General features: G+C 41.6%; 1 protein-coding gene across 1 annotated transcript in view; it reads right to left on the bottom strand.

Annotated features, from left to right (window-relative positions):
• LOC134358777 (VPS10 domain-containing receptor SorCS1-like) overlaps positions 1 to 23,147 on the bottom strand; it is a 1,326,002-nt gene that overhangs the window by 16,028 nt on the left and 1,286,827 nt on the right. Inside the window, exons 25-26 of the mRNA XM_063071254.1 lie at positions 11,334 to 11,439; positions 3,887 to 3,954 (exon numbers count right to left, since the gene is read on the bottom strand). Coding sequence (XP_062927324.1) covers positions 3,887 to 3,954; positions 11,334 to 11,439 — 174 coding nt within the window. The remainder of the gene's footprint in view (positions 1 to 3,886; positions 3,955 to 11,333; positions 11,440 to 23,147) is intronic.

The following is a 23,147-nucleotide window of genomic DNA, read 5'->3' on the forward strand; positions in this document are numbered from 1 at the left end:
ACTGAGCAAACACTGGAGTGCAGCACTGAACAAACACTGGAGGGTGGCACTGAGCAAACACTGGAGGGTGGCACTGAGCAAACACTGGGGGGGCGGCACTGAACAAACACTGGAGTGTGGCACTGAGCGAACACTGGAGTGCGGCACTGAACGAACACTGGAGTGTGGCACTGAGCAAACACTGGAGTGCGGCACTGAGCAAACACTGGAGGGCGGCACTGAGCAAACACTGGAGGGTGGCACTGAGCAAACACTGGAGGGTGGCACTGAGCAAACACTGGAGTGCAGCACTGAACAAACACTGGAGGGTGGCACTGAGTGAACACCGGAGGGCGGCACCAAAGGAAGGGTCCAGCCCCCATCTCAGAACAGATTTCCACTCCCACACCAACTCAGCAACTCTTCCCCTGGGCAAAGCCATCAATTCTGTCAACCAAATCATTGACATGTAACATGAAAAAAGCAGTCCCAACTTGACCCCTACAGAACACAAGTATTCACCGGCAGACAGCCAGAAAATGCCCCCTTTATTCCCACTCCTTGCCTCTTGCCAGTCAGCCAATAGTCTATCCATGATTGTATCTTTCCTTTAACACCATGGGATCATAGCTCGTTAAACAGCCTCATGTGTGGCACCTTGTCAAAGGGCATCTGAAAATCAAAGTAAACAATATCCAATAACTCTCCTTTGTCTATCCTGTCTGTCATTTCGTCAAAGAATTCCAATAGAATTGTCAGGCAACGTTTCTCCTCAAGGAAACAATGCTGACTTTGGCCTATTTTATCATGTGCCCCAAAGTACGTCAAGACCTCATCCTTAATAATTGACTCCAACATCTTCCCAACCACTGAAGTCAGGCTGACTGGCCGACAATTTCCTTTCTTCTAGTTCCCACCCTTCCTGAAGAGTTGAGTAACATTTGCAATTTTCCAGTCCTCCAGATCCATTCCAGAATCTAGTGATTCTTTAAAGAGCATTACAAATGCCTCACATTTTCTTCAACTACTTTCAGAATCCTAGGGTGTAGTCCATCTGCTACAGGTGACTTCCCTACCTTCCTACCTGTCCACTTCCCAAACAATAGCAAACACATTTTCTTCTGCCCGCTGACACTCTTGAACTTCTGGCATACTGCTAACAGTGAAGACCAACACAAAATAGTTATTAAGCTTGTCAGCCATTTCTTTGTCCCCATTACTACCTCTTCAGCTGTCCAATATCCACTCTCACCTCTCTTTATATATCTTAAAAAACTTCTGGTTTCTTCTGTTATATTATTGGCTAGTTTACCTCATCTTTCATTTCTTCTCTCTCTTTATGTTCTTTTAGTTGCCTGCTGCTTGTTTTTAAAAGCTTCCCAATCCTCTAACTTCCCACTAACCTTTGCTGCATTATATGCCCTCTCTTTTGCTTTTATACTGTCTTTGACTTCCCTCATCAACCATTGTTGCCTCATCCTCCCTTTAGAGGACTTCTTTGGGATGTATCTATCCTGCACCTTCCAGATTACTTCCCCTCCCCCACCCCAACAGTATTTAAAGCAGTATACCTATTATCGAGGAGAAAGGTCACAGGGTACTCTGCACTGGCTGCCTATTCTCCTGACAGTCACACAGATAGCTATCTCCTGCAACTTAGGGGTGACTACCTCCCTGTAACCTCTATCTATCACCTCCTCATTCTCCCAAATGAGGGAGGTCATCAAACTGCAGCTGAAGTTCCTTAACACAGTTAAGAACCAAATGAATAAATATTGTTTAATTATGCCTTACTTACTCCTAAGTTTGCAATTAAAATACAGGAAAAGGCCAAAATCTTAGCCTGGGCAGAAGGCTCTTTTGACTCACACGTTGGGTTCTCTGGCAAGATGTTTGGCAAGAAGCTTCTTGACCTTGCGGGAACACAACTACTTATGTTTGTTAAAGAATAGCAGAATTGAAAATAAAGTATAGTAAAAAAAAATACATAGCAAGAAAATGTTAGTAGGCTTCACAATTTCTCCTACATTATCAAACAAAATGTATTTTTCTTCGTTTCGTTATGCCTTCTCTGCTGATAGCCTTCTGAATGGATATCACAAAGACATTACAGCCTGATGTGTGATGTGCCAAAATGGTGTCACTCACTGAGGTTAGATCCAAAACAGGCTCTGCTTTTAATTCTGCACTGAACTCAACTTCAAGAGCATGGCATTTGTGGAGATCACACAAGAACTAATATCAGTTTTAGTAAATTTTACAACCCTGGACTTCCCCTGAACATATCATAGCCAACTTCTAAAGTGTCCTATACTTTTGTAAGAGATGTGGGCTCTAAATGTAATTGTTGCAGAACTCTACTATCAGTGGTGAGAAGATGAACAGATACACTTTTCTGGCAATGTTGGTGGATTCTGGCCAGCTCCCCAAGAGAATGTTCATTTTCCTGGTTGTAGAGAACCTCTTGAGATACTTTACAGTATTCTGCAAAAGTCTTGAGCACTCTAGATTTTTTATGGTTTCAGATGGTATGGTCTCCACGGAGACCTGATCTCAACATCATCCAGTCTGTCTGGGATTATCTGGACAGATAGAACTAAACAAAACAGCCAAAGTCTGCAGAAGAACTGTGGCAAGTTCTCCAAGAGGCTTGGGACAACCTAACAGCTGATTTTCTTATAAAACTGCACAACAGTGTACTGAAGAGAATGGATGCAGTTTTAAAGGAAAAGGTGGTCACATCAAATATTAATTTCATTTAGGTTTTTACTATTAACTGCTACTTACATTAAATTTTTTGACATTTATTATTATTAACATTATTTTTAAAGCAATTTTGCTTTACAGAATGTTTTTACACGTGCTGAAGAATTTTGCACAGTGCTGTAGCAATTTTAAGTATTGCACTGTACTGTTGCCACAAAACAAAATAGAATAAATTTCATAACATATGTGAGTGATGATAAACCTGATTCTGATATGGGTCTCCATTGTGGATGAGAATGGGAAGGGGGCAGGGAGAGGGGAATAATGGTTGGGAAAAGAGGGAGAGAGAGAGAAGGGAGCGGGAAGCACCAGAGAGACATTCTGTAATGATCAATAAACTAATTGTTTGGAATCAAATGACCTTGCCTGGTGTCTCAGGGCTGGGTGTGTCTTCACCCGTGCCACCCTCTACACCTGACACTGCTTCTCAGCCACCTGTCCCACACCCTTCCTGCAGCGTTCTATCCTTGTCATTCCCAACATCCTTTGCTCCTGCCAGATTTACAAACTCGCTCTCTGCTCCACGTTGACAAATACAGTACTGTGCAAAAGTCTTGGGCACTCTAGCTCTATACATGTGCGAAAGACTTTGGTGCGGTACTGGATAAATCACCTCAGGGTAGATGAGGGTTTGGTTTACATCTCCACCCAGAAGACTTTACCTCTAAAGGCAAATAACTGCACTAGGAATGATAGTTTGGAATTATTCAACCACTGAGCTAAATGGAGCATCAAATGAGTCTCAAAACAGAAAGACCCATTCCAAGTTAGATTACATAGTTTCAAAGTTATTCAACATTATTAAACTAGTCTTGTTCTTGGTTGGAACCAGTGTTTGATAGACCAGGCTGGCACAGTGGAGATCACAGCCATATCAAATCAGTTTCTTGAATATGTTTGGCTTCAGTTTTTATGACCAGTACACAAACACAGACAGACAATGACTGTGGACATATCAAATGACATATATTTATAATGGGAGATGATGAAGGAGTAAAAGAATATCATTCTCAGAACAGGAGCCTTTCACTCAAAGGTCTTACAATAAGGCAACGTGTGTTGAAAACAGAAGTGTGGCAACAAATTAAAGCAAAAGGTATGGAAGTGGGTGTGGCTGGTGGAGTAATGGACCCATACTCACCAGGTGTCCGCAACGGCCACTCCTCTCTGACGGTCCCTCCAACATGGTGGATGAGGCTGCTCAGAGCACTGCAAGACACATTGACATTTTGTTGGCCTGCACTTTCAGTCTGTGATGGAGACTTGCCCCAAGGGACATCATTCAAGACATTAACAGAGCCTGACTTTCTCAGGTTGTGCCAATTCTGAATGAAACCGGGCCCTGCTTTCCTCTTTACAGCCTTGCTCTGGGAATAAGAAAAAAAACCTCTGAAATTCAGTTTAAGGACATAATTTGCACAAAGCCTGGCACACTGGCCACGCTGGTCCATCTGTCAGGAGAGAATGGAAAATAGCAGCAACACCCAGTCCATTAGTCACATCCAGCTGATGATGCTCCAGTCTGCCTTTCTGGTTTCTGTAAATAAGCAGTACAAGGCCTTGAGGTTCCTGGCACCAGTCCTCCTCAAAGCCTAGCACCAAGTGCAAAGTACACTTGTTAAATCTCCACTGGCAAAAGGGACTGTAGGTGATAGGAATGGACCCAGATTTTGCAGTTCGACCAGATGTATTCGTAGACTACAGAGGGAGGCTGTCATAAGTGATGTGAAATAAGTTGATCCACTCACCATGTTGGGTTGCCTGACTTTAGCTTGTAACCTCCTTGTTACTAGTTGCTTAACCTTCAGGGAGTTGAGTGTAATGGCACAGACACAGGGTACAAGACTGATTCGGCTTGGATACAAAAGATCACAGTGCTTTGAACTCCCATTCAGTTGACCATAAGACCATAAGACTATAAGAATTAGGAGCAGAATTAGGCCATTCAGTCCATTAAATCTGCTCCACCATTATCTTCCCTCTTAACCACTTCCTCCTGTCTTTTCCCTGTAGCCTTTGACACCATTACCAATCAAGAACCTATCAGCCTCCACTTTAAATATATACCAAACGACTTGCCCTCCACAGTCATCTATAGCAGTGAATTCCACAGATTCATCACCCTTTTGTTAAGAAATTCATATTCATCTTTTGTTCTAAAGGGACATCCATCCATTCGGAGGCTGTGCCCTCTAGTCCTGGACTCTCCCACATTTGGAAACATCCTCTTCACGTCCACTTTATCAAGGCCTTTAAATATTCAGTAGGTAGTTGCACACCCTGCCACCCTAAGAACGCCAGCAGTGAGGGGAATGACCCATGCCCCTAACAAAATTCAGAACTTCTGTTCAAGAGGGTGTGGAAGTGGTTTTGGTGAGTGGTGGTGGGGAGGCATTGGTGGGGTGGGGAGTACGATTGCAGGGAAGTGAACAAAAGGGCAGGGAGGAGAGACTCGGAGAAACAGCCCATTTGTGGCCATCACTGCCTCTGTTAATCAGATCAATGAAATTCTGCTTCATTATCTCTGATATTGCAGAGCTCTGAATGAGATCTAAACCTTACCAGTAGAATCACTGAAGCATAGTGAAACATTATAGTGTGGGGATTGGGAGGCAACACAGAAAAGATATTAAAGTAACAAATTCCTAAAAGAATGAGCAAAATTTCTATTTTAACTGTGTGTATGTGAGTGTGTGAGACAGAGAGACAGATTAGGGAAATAATGGAGGTTGTGTGCATTTAATTTATTGCTGTTTTAGTTTATTTACCTAAATTCTGTGTGTCATCAGTGAATCCCTCTGGGCTGGTTAATGTTGGGAGTGCCCTCAGTTTGAGTAATTGGGCTTATCATCTCCTGCTCCTTCTCATTGTGCATCTGGGCATAAACGTTAATCCCAGGTATTTTCCTGTATAAAATGACAAACAGCCAATTAAGAAAAAAAATATGCACTGGAAGAAATTTTCATTTTAATGTAAACCCTATTTGTGGATGTGTTAGCTTGCTTTTGTAGGTTGTGTTAGCTTGTTAGTGAGGGGAGGATGAAGCGATCCTACTTTATCAAGCAAATCAATACGATGTCAAAATGGTAATAACCAGAACATATTAGTATTTGTGGAGTGCTAGTTTACCTACCTTGACTTCAATAGTTTAATGTTGTCAACCTCCATTTATAAACAGGAACTTTTTTCACATATCGACAAATAATCACGGAAGACCACTTTACTGTTGCTGGATTATAATTCTGACAGAAACACAAGCTTTCTTTTATGTCTAACAAACTGATTTCTAAGTAATGAGCCAATGCAACAATAGGTAGTGGGCTGCTTTATGTGTGGAGAGTGCATTTAACTCTGAGCAGCACATTTTAGGAGAGAGGTCAAAGTGTTGGAGAGGGCTTCAAGATAAGTAAAACATTGAAAGAAATGTAATAGTTAGTAACAAAAGGAGCTACTGTTTATGGTTGGCACAGACATTGCAGGACAAACGACTTCCTGTGCCGTTTTATTCCACATCTGGAGATAATATGATCAACAAAAGATCCAGAGATGAAAATATTTGTTATGAAGTAGCTAGACTTCCACATTCTCTAACAGGCTGTTGGAAGCAAATTCAATAGTGGCATGCAGAAAGAAATAAAACAACAGGACATAGGAAGGAGGAGAGGGGAACGGGATTAATTGGACAGTTTTAAATAAGAGGCTGCAGGAACACAGTGGGATGAGTGACTTCCCTCAACACCATCCTCCTCATGTAAGGAATGAGAAAATTCACACCTGGGACAGGTACACTCAGAACCATTCCTATGTGTTCAGCTTTCACAAGAATCTGGCAGACTTGTTCATAAACTGGCTGGCAGTTGGAATGGAGCAGCACCTGCAGGTGACTGGTGAGCACCAGTGCTGAAGAGATACTCTTTCACACTCAGGCAAGAACATTTAGTGAAATCTTTTACAGGCTTCAGAGAGTGGAAAGAAATGTAGCTGAAGGCAAAAAGAAGCTCTCGATCCAGGACCTAAAAGCTGGGAGCTAGCATCAAGCAGATGTTGCAACTCAGTGGGGCAGATGGTAATGGGCCACAGTTAACTCAGTTTAATGAGGCTCCCTGATGTTTATTTGCAACTGTAGCTTCAGTTAATGAGTAGATGTGCGGGTAAATTCAAATATCATAAAGCTGCATCCCAGTGGAGCTGCTGACTTTGTGAAAATACCCTTTGTTTGGCACCTTGCTTTTGGTGTGAAGTAGACTGAGATGCCACAGGTAGTGCTGCTTCAAGAAATTTGCAGAGCTGTATTGTGAACAAGTTCTCTCTAGGTGAGATTTCAAAACAGCAAAGTGATTTCCTTATTTTGAAAGAAATAACTGAAAAAAGGTAGAACCTGAAGAGGAACATCTTCACTCAGAAGGTGGTGAGGATGTGGAATGAGCTGCCTGAGGAAGTGGTAGATGTAGATTCCATTTCAGTACTTAAGAGAAATTTGGATAAGTACATGTATGGGAAGGGTATAGAGGGCTCTGGTCCAGGTGTGGAAATAGGCCAATTAATATTTGGCATGTACTAAATGAGCCATGGGTCTGTTTCTGTTTTATGACTCCATAACTCTAAAAACTCTTTCCAGTGTATTGGGAAAAGCCAATTAAACACTGGAAAGAGACTCACTAGAGAGGTGAGGACACAGGAAAATAATGGCACGGAGTTGGTTTGCTGCTGGAGGCAGCGAACACCTGGAAAAGGGAATCACAGACAAAATCAAGGATAAGCTGTTATGTTTGGAGAAAAGTAAGGACAAGTGACTCCTATGTTATAAGCAGTTGTGTTCCTAGGAACTCTTGTTGTCACCATTTTACATAACATGAAGCCCCATCATCTGTTTTTAAACCAAGAAACTGGAGTTGAAAAATTGACTATTTATTTACACTTTTTTTCATATAAGATATTTAAGAGCAAATTTTATCTCAAATTTTGGGTTGGTAAATTCTGTTGGGGTAAACGTCCACATCCCTGCAGCTGTAACATGAAGGCCACCATGCCAAAAAAAGTCTGCATCACCATGGGAGTGCTGAAAGTTTTACTGGTTTGTGGTGGAACAGAAGAGAGAACTTTAAGTTCTCAGGACCTGGATTGATCAGGACAGATTGAATGAAAATTACAAATTAATTTTCAATGTGGTTCAGTTTCTTAATAAGAAAAAATAAGAGAATCATATTGCAGATTTGAAATCTCATCTGAGAGTATCTGATCACAACATAACTCTGATGTGTTTGTATATTTGAACGCCAACATCAATAATGTTTGTCTATCATTCTTTCATATTGTTTATTCACAAATGAGATTGCTATTTAAAGCTCTTTTTATTGATGAGGAAGCTGATAAACAGATGCTGCATTAATATTTACCCATGTAACAGGTGCCTTTCCCCTTGCGGGGGGGGGGGCGCTTGATGCTAAAATGTTATTTGATGGAAATTATTTCCTCGATCAGTTGTCATTTATGAATGAACAGTATGAAAGAATAATTGATCAACATTAATGATGTCTGAGTTCAAACATGCAAGCTCACAAGCTCAGCAGAGTTGTGTTGATCGGAATACCTGCAGACTATTGGGAAATTATAGGATCACTTAATATTTCTTCTTCACAGCTGTGCCAAACAATTCCTCCCTGTCTGAATGCCAGCAAGTCCCTTCACATAATTAAATGAAAGATTCCCTTACAACTGACCATTTTATTGTAATTCTTCACTGCTTTAAGCAATGATTTCCTTGGGCCATTAAATGTAAACGATATATAACATAAATGAAGTGGCGGCTTTTGTTAAAAATATCATGAAAAAATAACTGTTTTTAGTTAGCTGACAGATAAAGAATATGCATCAAGTTCATGTATCAGACAATACAGACAATTAGACAATTCCAACAGCTACACCATGTATAAATAAAATAAAACCATTGTCAATTAGTGGAATTAAAAATTGGTTATTAACATTACATTAAACATTTTTTCTTACTCACTTCTGCCAGAAGATCGAACAAACTCCAAGGAAAATCCTTCCATTTCCCTATAACTAATCTCTCTGTAGTTCAAAACATTCACTGAATGTCCACAAATGAATCTCATACCTACTCTGCCAATCATCAGTCACAGTGCAGGTCTGCTCTCATCTTCTCTCCTCCTGCATTAGTAATTCAGGAGTATGCCAATGCCGTTTGTAAACTGCACTGCTATTAATTACAGGATTGAAAATTACAGGCTGCCTTACATTAGAAGCAGGGCAATTGCTTTAGTAAACTTCTTGCATTAATTTATAATGGAGATAATTAGGATGGAGGCTATAGGAAGTAATTGGTCATATCTTTTAGTGCAGTTTCAAAAATCCATTATAGTAATTATATTCAGTTGTGTTGATGATTCCCAAACCTTGCATTAGCATTGGCCTTGGTTATCCTAGGTTAAGTGTTTGATGGGGATGCGGGCCTGCTAGTGTAGAGGGATGGGATTAATGGTTGGAATGAGTGTGCTAGGAGAAATATCAGACATACACACACGCCAGCTTGACATGCAAACCAATTGCATGAAGGAGGGAGTTAAATTGGAGGAACACACACAAAATGCTGGAGGAGCTCAGGAGGTCAGGCAGCATCTACAGAAAGGAATAAAGGGTCGATGTTTTGGGACGACACCCTTCATTGGGACCTTTCTTTATTCCTTTCCATAGATGCTGCCTGACATGCTGAGTTTCTCCAGCATTTTGTGTGTTTTATTCTGGATTTCCAGCATCTGCAGAATCTCTTGTGAAAGTTAAACTGGAGGCAATGTAAGTAAGCTAGTCAAGTCAAGTGAGGTAGAAAAGCTAGAAACACTGGAAGATATTGGTCCCTAGTTAATAGAATTCGAATTTACAAGCGGTAAGTACATCCTTGTAATCTTCTCACATGGGTTTAGCACCAATACCTGAGTTGGATATCTGTCCCTTAGGGAAGATGAAACTGAGCTAAAGAACTCATTTTAAAGATTACAGTGATTGTTTCAAATCACAGGCAACAAGATTCACAGCACAAAAGGTTGATGTTCAGTTTCTCGTGTGTCTAGCCAGAAGGCGGAGAACTTTGTAATAATAATAATTTCAGAAAAAGGATCATTTCTAGAAGGGACACAGGGTCCTTTACAGCCATTTCTCCTCTGCAAACTCAGCCTGAGTAATGTTTAATGGGAACAGCATAAAAAATTAACCTGGGATTGGTTAAACTAGAAGACTAACATTGCTCTGTGTTGCCCACAACAAGAAGCCATCTGCAGTGAATAACTCGGGATTGTAACCAGAACCCTGGCTTGATCATACCCAGTGCGGTGTGGGCAGTTTAGGGACTGGATGGATGGAAGAATATATTGCAATCAAAGATGTGCAGTGTTGATGTACCAGTAACAGTACCTGAACTCTGAGATTAAATTTTGAGGAGCGATTGCACAGTTAAGAGTTTATCTCCCTAGTATCTAGAAATTTAGGGTGCTACAGCACTGTAGTTTGCAATTTATTAGGCACAACTCATTGAGTGCTTGGAGAAAAGCTATTTCCAGTGGTTTGGTTGTCAATGACTGGGGGAGTGTGAAATAACAACTACTGCCAGACAGTGAAATTAGGAAACTCTGTGTACATTAACAGATTGGAAAACTATTCTGTAAACAGTAATCGATGGTTAACCAATAGGTTCACTAGTGCTTTTAGAACATATGGGGAAAAGGTGAGTGTGTTCAGTTAAGTCATGGCAGAACAAACTCAAGAGGATAAATGGCCTTTTTCTAGTGATACACTCAGGCATATGGCTTCACTTTCTCAGTCTTTGGTTTATCTCATTAAAGTAAAGCTGGACAATGCTTCTCTGAGCTTCTCCATGGGCAGGCAGTGGAACGGGACAGTGGGTAAAGTTGTGAGGGAATAAATCTGATCAAAGTGCCTGTGCCACTGCTAAATGGCCTCCCCGTCCTTATGTTCCCGTAGTTCAACCAAACAAGTCAAGGATACCAAAAGGTTTCCTGCGAAACCCACCTAGTCAACAGCTACGTGGAAAAATGCTCGAGTCCCTTCATTTGATTAATGGACGATTTTCATCCAAAAAACAAAGAAAATGAAAGTGCAAATACTTAGGAAAGGCCCAGGGCCAGTAGCACTGAACACTCTACTTTGTCATGTAAGAGTGTTGTCCTCTGTCTCCGAAATTACTGAAGTCAACCAAATAAATTTTGGAAAGTTGAGCGCAGCGCCCTATTACTACTGTTTGGTATCCTTAATTCTATTGATCAAAAATTAATTATTTTGACCACAAAATATTAAATAAAATACATATACTGATAAATTTTAGTTTTTGCACTGCAACTATTATGATATAAATTACATTATAACTTTTATTATAAACCACAGCAACAGCACTGAGGTTTGTAATTTACAAACATGAGAAACACAAGTAAGTAACACTCTATATTATACTGGAAATCTTAGCTTTTTCAAAATTATGAGGAAATGTGGTATTCCCCACTGTCTCACTAAATTATACACAACAACATTCACCATGCAATTATGCAGCCATACTTTACCTTTTGAACTTGTAGATTACAAACACAGCTAAGCCGACAAAGGCCAAAGACAACAGCATCAACAGAGCTGAACCACTGTGTCCTGCGCTGGAATCCACCAGAGGAGCTGTGGGAGAAGGGTTGATACGTACATCTCATACAACTGGTAATGCAACAAAGAGGAGTGAACATTTAAATCGACATTTCAGCCACTACCTTTATCATATGGACTGCATCAGATCCAGCAGGAATATAAAATAAAGCAGGAGTAGGTGTCATAGCCTTTCAAACTTGTCCTAACATTCAGTAAGTTAACTCCTGATCCCATTCCTCAAGTCATCTTCCCTGTCCTATTTCCAGTCCCCTTTCCCATTCCTCAAGTCATCTTCCCTGTCCTATTTCCAGTCCCCTTTCCCATTCCTCAAGTCATCTTCCCTGTCCTAACTCCAATCCCCTTTCCCATTCCTCAAGTCATCTTCCCTGTCCTATTTCCAATCCCCTTTCCCATTCCTCAAGTCATCTTCCCTGTCCTATCTCCAATCCCCTTTCCCATTCTTCAAGTCACCTTCCCTGTCCTATCTTCAATCCCCTTAATTCACTTCACAGCCAGAAGTTTATTGTTCCAAGACTTGAACAGATAGTACATTCCCACATTTGGTTGAATTATCTAATGCCAGAGGATGTGCATTTAAGGAGTCAGGGGTAAGTTCAAAGGAGATGTAAGGGATCTCTGTGAGACACAGAGAGTGGTGGGTGTTTGGATTGTGCTGCCTGGGTGGTGACAGAGGCAGATACACTTGGGTTTTTTAGAGATGTTTAGATGGGCACACGAATGTGAGGGAATTAGAAGAATATGGACATTGTGTAGGCAGATGGGATCAGTCTAGATGGCCATTTGATTAATAATTTAATTGGTCTAGACCAACACTGTGGGCTGAAGAGCATGTTCCTGTGCTGTACTGTTCTATGTTCTATGTAATCTAGAAAAGAACAGCACAGGAACAGGCCCCTCAGTCAGTGATGTTGTACCAAATTAATAAAGCTAATGATGCCTAATAACTCCATTCCCTTCTTCCCGCACATGCTCCATATCCCTTCACTCTCTGCGTGCTCATGTGCCAAGTTTCTCTTAAATACAGTAGCGTAGTGGTTAATGTAGCACTATTCCAGAGCTAGCAGCCCAGGATCAAATCCAGTGAGGAGTTTCCACATTCTCCCCATCACTCTGTGTGCTGCTTATTGACTAGAGCTCAGCATTTCACACAATCATTCCTACAGTTCTGATTGAAAAGTTCCAGAACCAGGGCCTCTGTACCTCACTCTGCAAATGGATCCTTAACTTCTCAACTGTAAGATCAGTATCACTGTGGATCAGGAATAGCATATCAACCTTGCTGGCAATAAACACAGGCGCATCTCAGGGGTGTGTGCTTAGCCCACTGTTTTACTCTCCCTGTACCGATGACTGCTTGGCTAGGTACAGCTAAATATCATCTTTAAATTTGCTGCTGATAGAACCATTATAGGCAGAATTTCAGATGGTGATGAGAGTGCGTATTGGAGTGAGATGTATCAGCTACTTGAGTGGTGCTGCAGCAATAACCTTGCACTCATTGTCAGTAAGACCAAAGAATTGATTGTGGACTTCTGGAAGGGTAAGATGAGGGAACAAACACCAATTGGCCTCATCTCAAATAATAATGAGGCAGCCTACAGAGAAGAAGTCATTACCCTAACACAGTGGTGTCAAGAAAACAACCTCTCCCTCAATGCCACAAAAGAAAGGAGCTGGTTGTGGACGACAGGAGTAACAAAGATGAGCTAACTCCTATTGACATCAACGAATCAGGGATTGAGGGTGAACAGCTTTAAGTTCCTCGGCATACACATCACTGAGGATCTCACTTGATCTGTACATACCGGCTGCGTGGTGAAACAAGCACAACAGCGCCTCTTTCACCTCAGACAGTTGACGAAGTTTGGAATGAGTCCCCAAATCCTAAGGACTTTCTACAGGGGCACAATTGAAAGCATCCTGACAGGCTACATCACTGCCAAGTATGGGAACTGTACTTTCCTCAATCACAGGACTCTGCAGAGAGTGGTGTGGACAGCCCAGAGCATCTGTAGATGTGAACTTCCCACTATTCAGGGCATTTACAGTGACAGGTGCGTAAAAAGGGCCCAAAGGATCATTGGGGACCCAAGTCACCCCAACCACAAACTGTTCCAGCTGCTACCATCTGGGAAACGGTACTGCAGCATAAAAGCCAGGACCAACAGGCTCCGGGACAGCTTCTTCCACTAGGCCATCAGACTGTTTAATTCACGCTGACACAATTGTATTTCTAAGCTATATTGACTGTTCTGTTGTTTATGTTACTGTACATACTATTTATTAAAAAATTATTACAATTTGCCCATTGCACATTCAGATGGAGACATAACATAAAGAATTTTACTCCTCAGGTATGTGAAGGATGTAAGAAATAAAGTCAAGTCAATTCAATTCAATCCAATCCTCATAGAGGGATCAGAATTGGAGAGAGTGAGCAATTTCAAGTTCCTAGGTGTCAATATCTCTGAGGACCTAACCTGGTCCCAATGTAATAATGCAGCTACAAAGAAGGTACCACAGTGGCTATATTTCATTAGGAGATTGAGAAGATTTGGTATGTCTCCAAAAACACTTGAACAATTCTATAGAGATACTGTGGAGAGCATTCTCACTGTCTGTGTTACCCTCTAGTATGGTGGGGGGCCACTACCGCACAGTATCGAAGTAAGCTTCAGAGAGTTGTAAACTTAGTCAGCTCTGTTATGGGCAGTAGCCTCTTTAGTATCCAGGATATCTTCAAGGGGCGATGCCTCAAAAATGCAGTGTCCATCAGTCAGGACCCCCATCACCCAGATCGTGCCTTGTTCTCATTTCTACCACCAGGAGGGAGCTACGGAGGTGTGAAGGCACACGCTGAACAACTGAAGAACAGCTTGTTCCCCTCTGCCATCTGATTTCCGAATGGACATTGAACCCGTGCACACTACTTCACTGCTTTTTTTTTTGATTCAGATTCTGATTCTGATCTACCTCCAATGCATTCCAGACACTCAGCACCCTCTGTGTAAAAAAAACAACCTGCATATCTCCATTGAACTCCCCCTCCCCCAACCCCATTCACCTTAAATGCATAACTTGTAACATTAGGTATTTCAACCCAGGAAATCAGATACCATCTGTCTACTCTGTGTATGCCTTTCATCATTTTATATACTTCTTTCAGAATGCAGGGTGGTGGGGTGGAATTGTCTGCCAAAGGAGACGTAAGGCGCTCATTCCCTCCTCTAGCCTACAGGCCACCCTTGGGCAAGGTGCAGCACCAGCTTAGCCCCCAGTCAGGGTCATGTGAAGCCATGGGAGCAGGTGGTGGATGGTTGTATGAGCAGCTGGTGCATATCACAAGTCCTGGATATGCGACCACTGACGCCAGGCAGAAAATCTGAAGAGCATTGTGATCAATGTCCTGTAAAGGCACTGCTCAGAAGAAGGCAATGGCAAATCACTTCTGAAGAAAAATTTTACAAGAACAATCAGGTCATGGGGTGTGCTTGATTGCTTACATCTTACGACGCAGCACAAAAGAGAGACAAGAGTGAATATTGGGCTGCTGGAAAATAATGCTAGGGTAATGGGAGACAAGGAAATGGCAGATGAACTGAATAAGTATTTTGCATCAGTCTTCGCTGTGGAAGACATTAGCAGTATGGTGTAAGTTCCAAGTGTCAGTTGGCATGAAGTGTGTGAAGTTACCATTTCTAGACAGAAGGTTCTTGGGAAATTGAAAGCTCTGAAAGTAGATACACCCCAGAGTTCTGAAAGAGATGGCTGAAGAGATCATGGAGACATTAGTAATGATCTTTCAGGAATCACTAGATTCTGAATGGTTCCGGAAGATTGGAAAATAGCAAATGTCACTCCAGTGTTCAAGAATTGAGAGAGGGAAAAGAAAGGAAATTATAGGCCAGTTAGCCTTAGCTCTGTGGTTGGGAAAATGTTGGAGTCAATTATTAAGGATGTGGTTTCAGTGTACTTGGGGGCACATGATAAAAAAAGCCATAGTCAGCATGGTTTCCTCAAGGGAAAATCTTGTCCGACCAAGCTGTTGGAATTCTTTGAAGAAATAACAAGCAGGATAGATAAAGGAGAAACGTGGACGTTGGATACTTGGATTTTCAGAAAGCCCTTGACAAGTGCTACACATGAGGCTGTTTAAAAATTTAAGAGCCCATGGTATTAAGGACAAGGATAAAGCAGTGGCTGATTGGCTAGAGGCAAAGAGTGGTAATTAAGGGAGCCTTTTCTGGGTTGGCTACAGGAGACTAGTGGTGCTCCACAGGATCTGTGTTGAGACTGATTCTTTTTACTTTATATATCAAAGACTTGGGTAATGGAATTGAAGGCTTTGTGGCAAAGTTTGCAGATTATACAAAGATAGGTGGATAAGCAGGTAGTTTTAAGGAAGTAGAGAGGGTACAGAAGGATTTAGACAGGATAGGAGAATGGGCAAAGAAGTGGCAGATGGAATGAAGTATCGGGAAGTTTATGGTCATGCACTTTGGTAGAAGAAATAAAGGAGTAGATTATTTTTAAATGGAGATAAAATCCAAAAATCTGAGGTGCAACAGAACTTGGGAATCCTTGTGCAGGATCCCCTAAAGGTTAATTTGGTGGTGAGGAAAACAAATGTGATGTTAGCATTCATTTCAAGAGAACTAGAATATAAAAGCAAAGTATGTATTGTTGAGGCTTTATAAAGCATTGTTGTGGCATCATTTGGAATACTGTGAGCAGGTTTGGGTCGTTTATCTAAGAATGTGCTAAATTCCAGGTTTGAATGGCTTGTCATTTGAAGAGCATTTGATGACTTTGGGCCTGTACTCACTGGAATTCAGAAGAATGAGGGGTGATCTCATTGAAACCTAGTGAAGGGACTCGATAGAGTGGATGTGGAGAGGATGTTTCTTGTGGTGGGGGAGTCTAAGACCAGACAACACAGCCTCAGAATGAGGGGCATCCGTTTAGAATGGAGATAAGGAGGAATTTCTTTAGCCAGAGACTGGTGAATCTGTGGAATCAGTTGGCTGTGGTGGTTAATTCTTCAAGTATATTTAATGCAGAAGTTGATAGATACTTGGTTAGTCAGCAAGTGACATGATAAGAAAGCAGGAGATTAGGGTTGAGAGGGAAAATGGATCAGCCACAATGAAATGCCAGAAAAGAATTGATGGGTGAAATTATGTTCCTATACCTTACGGTCTTATAACCAAATCTTTGCAGCTCTTTGAGATGGAAAATTCATAATCTTCTAACTGAAGATAATCTTCCACTTCTCAATCCTCAAGGATGACCCTCAGCCTATGACTATATCCTCACAGATTTGGTCTTTCCAGCTAACGGAAACTACTTCCCTTTCTCCAATCTCTCAATCCATCCTAGAATTATTTTAATTATAAATGGCGGCTCACTGATGGGTAATGTTTCATGGGTAATAAGTACAGATCTTGCCAACATCCATACCTCATGAATAAATTTTTTGAAAAACTTCTGGTTACAATATGGATTTAAATTCCTGTTGGAATCTAACACGATTAGAACTCCAAATACTGTTGGCATGAAAACACAGAAAGTCTCTTCTGGACATTAGGAAACTGCAAGAAGGAAGACAGAAACCCAAGATCACCACAGAAAATGGATGTGACAATGGACTTTCAGAAAGCCTTTGATAAAGTCCCACATAGGAGATTAGTGGGCAAAATTAGGGCACATGGTATTGGGGGCAGAGTACCGATATGGATTGAAAATTGGCTGGCTGACAGAAAACAAAGAGTAGCGATTAACGGGTCCCTTTCGGAATGGCAGGTGGTGACCAGTGGGGTACCGCAGGGTTCAGTGCTGGGACCGCAGCTGTTTACAATATATATTAATGATTTAGATGAGGAAATTAAAAGTAACATTAGCAAATTTGACGGTGACACAAAGCTGGGTGGCAGTGTGAAATGTGAGGAGGATATTATGAGAATGCAGGGTGACTTGGACAGGTTGGGTGAGTGGGCAGATGCAGTTTAATGTGGATAAATGTGAGGTTATCCACTTTGGTGGTAAGAACAGGAAGGCAGATTATTATCTAAATGGAGTCATTAGGAAAAGGGTAAGTACAACGAGATCTAGGTGTTCTTGTACATCAGTCACCGAAAGCAAGCATGCAAGTACAGCATGCAGTGAAGAAAGCTAATGGCATGCTGGCCTTCATAACAAGGGGACTTGAGTATAAGAGCAAAGAGGTCCTTCTGCAGCTGTACAGGGCCCTGGTGAGACCACACCTGGAGTACTGTGTGTAGTATTGGTCTCCAAATTTGAGGAAGGACATTCTTACTATTGAGGGAGTGCAGCGTAGGTTCACAAGGTTAATTCCCGGGATGGTGGGACTGTCATATGTCGAAAGATTGGAGCGACTGGGCTTGTATACTCTGGAGTTTAGAAGGCTGAGAGGGGATCTGATTGAAACATATAAGATTATGAAGGGATTGGACACGCTGCAGGCAGGAAGCATGTTCCCGCTGATGGGTGAGTCCAGAACCAAAGGCCACAGTTTAAGAATTAGGCGTAGGTCATTTAGAACGGAGTTAAGGAAAAACTTTTTCACCCAGGGAGTGGTGGATATATGGAATGCTCTGCCCCAGAAGGCTGTGGAGGCCAAGTCTCTGGATGCTTTCAAGAAAGAGATGGATAGAGCTCTTAAAGATAGCAGAATCAAAGGTTATGGGGATAAGGCAGGAACTGGATACTGATTGTGGATGATCAGCCATGATCACAGTGAATGGCGGTGTTGGCTCGAAGGGCCGAATGGCCTACTCCTGCATCTATTGTCTATTGTCTATTAAATAAAAATTCAAAGTAAATTTATCAGGGGTGATTGATAAGTTTGTGGCCTAAGGTAGAAAGAGTCAATTTTAGAAAACTTAGCTCATTTATTTTTCAACATAGTCCCCTCCTATATTTACATACTTAGTCCAGCGGTCGTGGAGCATACGGATCGCTTCTTTGTAGAAGTCAATGTCTTGGACCTCCAGAAAGTGGTCCACAGTAAGGGTGATTGTTAAGTTCGTGGCCTAATGTAGAAGGAGATGAGTTATACAGCTCTCATTACATGCATGTGCAGTTCAACACATCGAGTGATTATGCAGAAAATTTGAAATTAATAACATCTCCTTCTACCTTAGGCCACAATCTTATTAATCACCCCTGATGTGGACCACTTTCTGGAGGTCCAAGATGCTGACTTCTACAAAGAAGGGATCTGTATGCTCCATGACTGCTGGACTAAGTGTGTAAATGTAGGAGGGGACTATGTTGAAAAATAAATGTGCTAGGTTTTCTACAAATTGACTCCTTCTACCATAGGCCACAAACTTATCAATCACCCTTCGTATTATCAAGGTATGCATATGTTACCCTGAGATTCATTTTCTTGCATGTATTCACAGTAGAACAAAGGAATGCAAAAGAATCAGTGTAAAACTACACACAAACAAACACTGGCAAACAACTGATGTGTAAAACGATTGGGAATGGCAGATCCTTTCCTGAACAGCATCTGGGCCAACTGATGAAAGCAACAAACATGGACACTTCTCAAGAAACATGGATGTCCATTCTGTTCGTGACTGGACTTCTCACAGAATTGTCCTCAGATCTGGAGATGCCACCCACTTTATGTAGGGAGAATGGCGTTTAACAAAGACTATATTTGTTTGGAGTTCTACAAAAAATGGATTTGACTTAATCATATTGAACATGAATGCCAACATTTCCTCACTTCTAACTGAAAAAGTTGCCGTAGATACCCATTTCTAAATTTACAGATTAAGAACACAGAACTATGATGTAGACAGAAAATGCTCAAACAGCTCAGCAGGTCAGGCCATTTCTGAAGGAAGAGAAACCAAGTTAAGGTTTCAGGTAGAAGCCCCTTTGTCAGTAAAGAAAAGGAAACAAAAGCAGCTTGTTAAGTGCAGTGAGGGTGGGAGACAGGATGTCTCTGGTAACCATGGGGATACATTCTAAACAAGGTTATCTGGTCAATGAATGAACAGAGTTCGACACTTTTTAAAAACGTAAAGCTGGATATTTTGTAAAACTGATATGGGATGAAAGAATGGGGCATGAGGATAATTGAGATGATTAATCAATTTGTGCATTCCATTCTAGGTTCTTTCTCAGAACACAACAGTTCAATTGGTTTTCTGATTACTCTATTTGGAGGCCAGCAAACAGATCTTGATAAGTGAGAGGATTCTTAGATGAGAGGAATTCATTTCAATACTGACACAATTGTCAATACCACATTTTACTTTGATGAAGTGTTTTGTGAGGTGGGTTATTGCTAGAATTAACTCCTGCCAGAAATTCTGAGTCTTCTTTTTTCTATGAACTGTTAAGAGGAGAAGTGGTTCTTTTTTTTCTTTATATTAGCTTAATACTATATATGATTTTGACAGTGTATATTCCTTTCTTTCTTTGTACTATTATTGAAATATGTATTTGAGATAACCTCTCCTCTGGTTTGTATTTATCCTTATTCTTTTAACTCAAGAAAAAAAGATTGAAAGTGAGAATTAACCCCTGCCTGAACAAGAACAAGAACCTGCTGCAGTTCTCACACAATGCAATCTCAGTGGTTCTCCACTTGGCTTTAAGGAACCAAGGCAACAGCAAAATATCACTCAGGCTTCTGTTTAGCTCTGGGAGACTGGGAGCAGTACAAGAATGGTCACCCTCCAATCTCTAGGTGTCTGCAAGCAATAAAAGTGTCTGGTGCACTTGAACCCATTGAGATGGAGGGTACAGGTTGACAAGAGCAGGATGTTGGGGGTGGAGAAGTAACTGACTTCTCTCCAGGAACACCACAGCATCACCACACATGGGGAAGGATCATCCTCAAAGCTGGAGCCAGCCTATGAACACTGAGACAGTTTACCAAGGATGCAGGCGTGATGGCTCAGGCCGACTGTCAGTGGATGAGAACGGTGATTCCACAACCCAAACATGGAAATGAAAATGATAACCTTAAACATGCACAGTGGGAAGAGTACAATGGGATGTGTCAATGCCCTGCGATACCTTGCAAGCTCAAGGCCAATGAAACATTCTTACAGGAGTTGCAGAGGGCTACCACACCTCTTCACCTACTGGAGGTGGTCGCGATGGTCGCTGTTGTGTATTTATTATTTCACTAGTATTGGAGTAATCTTGTAAATATCTTGTTTGAGTAAGCATTCTTGTTCATTTAAATAATTAGTTATGGGTTCTATGTAAAAATACATTAACTGCAGACGTCGTCATTCTACATGATACGTGCTAGCCTTGTAGGAAGTGAACTGGAAGTTACCCCTATTTTTCAAACTTCCATCTTCATTTGAATAAATATAATGTTTTGAAGTTACAAAACATAACACTGGTGACAAGGTATTTTTCAAACAGACCCAACATGGCTACTGACCTGCTAAAGTGGAGCGAGATGTTTGAACTAAAAAAGAAGCTGTGAGGAAGGTTGAATTTGAAAGAAACAGGCCAGCATGTGCAGAGTCGTCATTTTAAAAAGAGCATGTTGGGCAGACAAAAATAAATGGTCTGCACAGTGAAGAGAAATAGAGAAAAAGTCAAGTTGCTGCTTCAAAAAGAACACAACTCTGCATGCTATTGATGACAAATCTGATAATGACGAGAGTGAAACAGGACTGGGTACCCCTGAGATTTACAATTTGGGAACTAACAGGAGACAAGCAATATGGCTTACACCAGAAGTGAATGGCAAATTAATTAATATGGAATTGGACTCTGGTTCAGCTGTTTCAGTCTTTCTGCAAAATGAGTTTGAGAGGCATTTCAAAGATCCTAAACTGAAGCCTGCAGATATCCAACTAAGAACTTATACTGGAGAAAAGCTAACCCCTGTGGGAATGACGTTCGTGACAGTGAAATACAGCAACTAGCAAGCCACATTGAGCTTGTATGTGTAAAAACAGGAGGAACAGTATTGTGGGGTTGTGATTGGCTGAGACAACTACAAGTTAACCGGAGATTCATCCACCATTTGCACGCCACATCCCCTGCAATGAAGCCATACGAGAGCATATTGGGAAAGACTTCATGATGACTCCACTATCTCCATACCGAATACTGAACAATCTCTTCCTCATAGATGCTGCCTGACCTGCTGAGTTCCTGAAGCATTTTGTTTTCATCCTAGATTCTAATATCTGCAGTCTGTGTTTTCACTTCCACAGATGCCATCTAACCTGCTGAGTTTTTCAATTTAATTCTGATTTTGTCTCACTCTTCCAGCATCTGTAGTTCCTTTTGGGTCTACACAGGAGGCTTTTGCCTCACTTGGGCCCTGCAATCTATTCTTCTTCACTTGCCCACCAACTGCTTTCTTCTATTTTGTCTCTTACGTGCACCAATGGGCAATTACAGTTGCCAGGTAACCAATGAGCCACACATTGGGAATGTGGGAGAACCCACATGGTCACTGTGGACAGACTCCATCCGGACCGTACAGAGGTCAGAACATAACCCAAGCTGCTGGAGTGGTGAAGCAGCCGCACTAACCTCTGCATCACCGTGCCACCCTCATGGTGTACTGGCAGGGTGGGGAGATGGTGGAAAAGATGAATCCAACCAAACTGTGTATTTATAGTTTAACAAAACAGGCAGAAATGAACTAACAGGCCCTTCCATCTAAAGCGAGGGGTGATTGACAAGTTTATGCCCTAAGGTAGAAGGAGTCAATTTTAGAAAACCTAGCACATTTATTTTTCATCATAGTCCCCTCCTACATTTACACACTTAGTCCAGCAGTTGTGGAGCATACGGATCCCTTCTTTGAAGAAGTCGGTGTCTTGGACCTTCAGAAAGTGGTCCACAGCAGGGGTGATTGATACGTTTGTGGCCTAAGGTAGAAGGAGATGAGTTATACAGTTCTCGTTACATGCACGTGCAGTTCAACTCTTTGAGTGATTATGCAGAAAGATTGAAGTCAATAACTCATCTCCTTCTACCTTAAGCCACGAACTTATTAATCACCTCTCGTAAACCTATGCTGCCCAGGAACACCAATGTGACCAATTAACCTACTAACCCAGATGTCTTTGGAATGTGGGAGGAAACCAGAGCACCCAGAGGAATCACACACGGTCTCGGGGAGAATGTACAAACTCCTCACAGAGCGTTGAGAATTCAAGTCTGGTTGGTGTTGTAATAACGTTACACAAGCCGCTACATTTTGGGGATTCAGAATCGTATCACTTGACTTGCATTTCTTGTAACAAACTGGAGGTGTCAGTAAAAGACCCTTTCACCACTCTTATCAACCACCAATGAAAATTACAGTAACATCCACCCTAAAGTACCACTCAGTGGTATGCACACACAACTTTCGATCATCTCCGCTAGACACCGTGCCTAAAGAAATGATTGACAAAATCACACCATAACAATTGCCAAGATTAAAAAAGGCTGTGGTCCCCAATGGCGAAGCAGCTAATGGGAGATAGAACATAGCACAGTACAACATAGAAACAGCCCTTTGGCCCACAGGGTTGTGTGGAACTAATTAAGCTAATGACACCTAATCCCTTCATCCTGGTCGATATCTCTTTATTCTCTGGATACTCAGATGCCCATCTAAGAGACTCTAAAAAGTCCTTCTTGTATCTGCTTCCACCATTCCCCAGGCACTCCCATTTTCTGTGTAAAAAGACTTGCCTTGTACATCT

This window comes from Mobula hypostoma, chromosome 19 (genome assembly GCF_963921235.1).
Source record: "Mobula hypostoma chromosome 19, sMobHyp1.1, whole genome shotgun sequence".
Lineage (NCBI taxonomy): Eukaryota > Metazoa > Chordata > Chondrichthyes > Myliobatiformes > Myliobatidae > Mobula > Mobula hypostoma.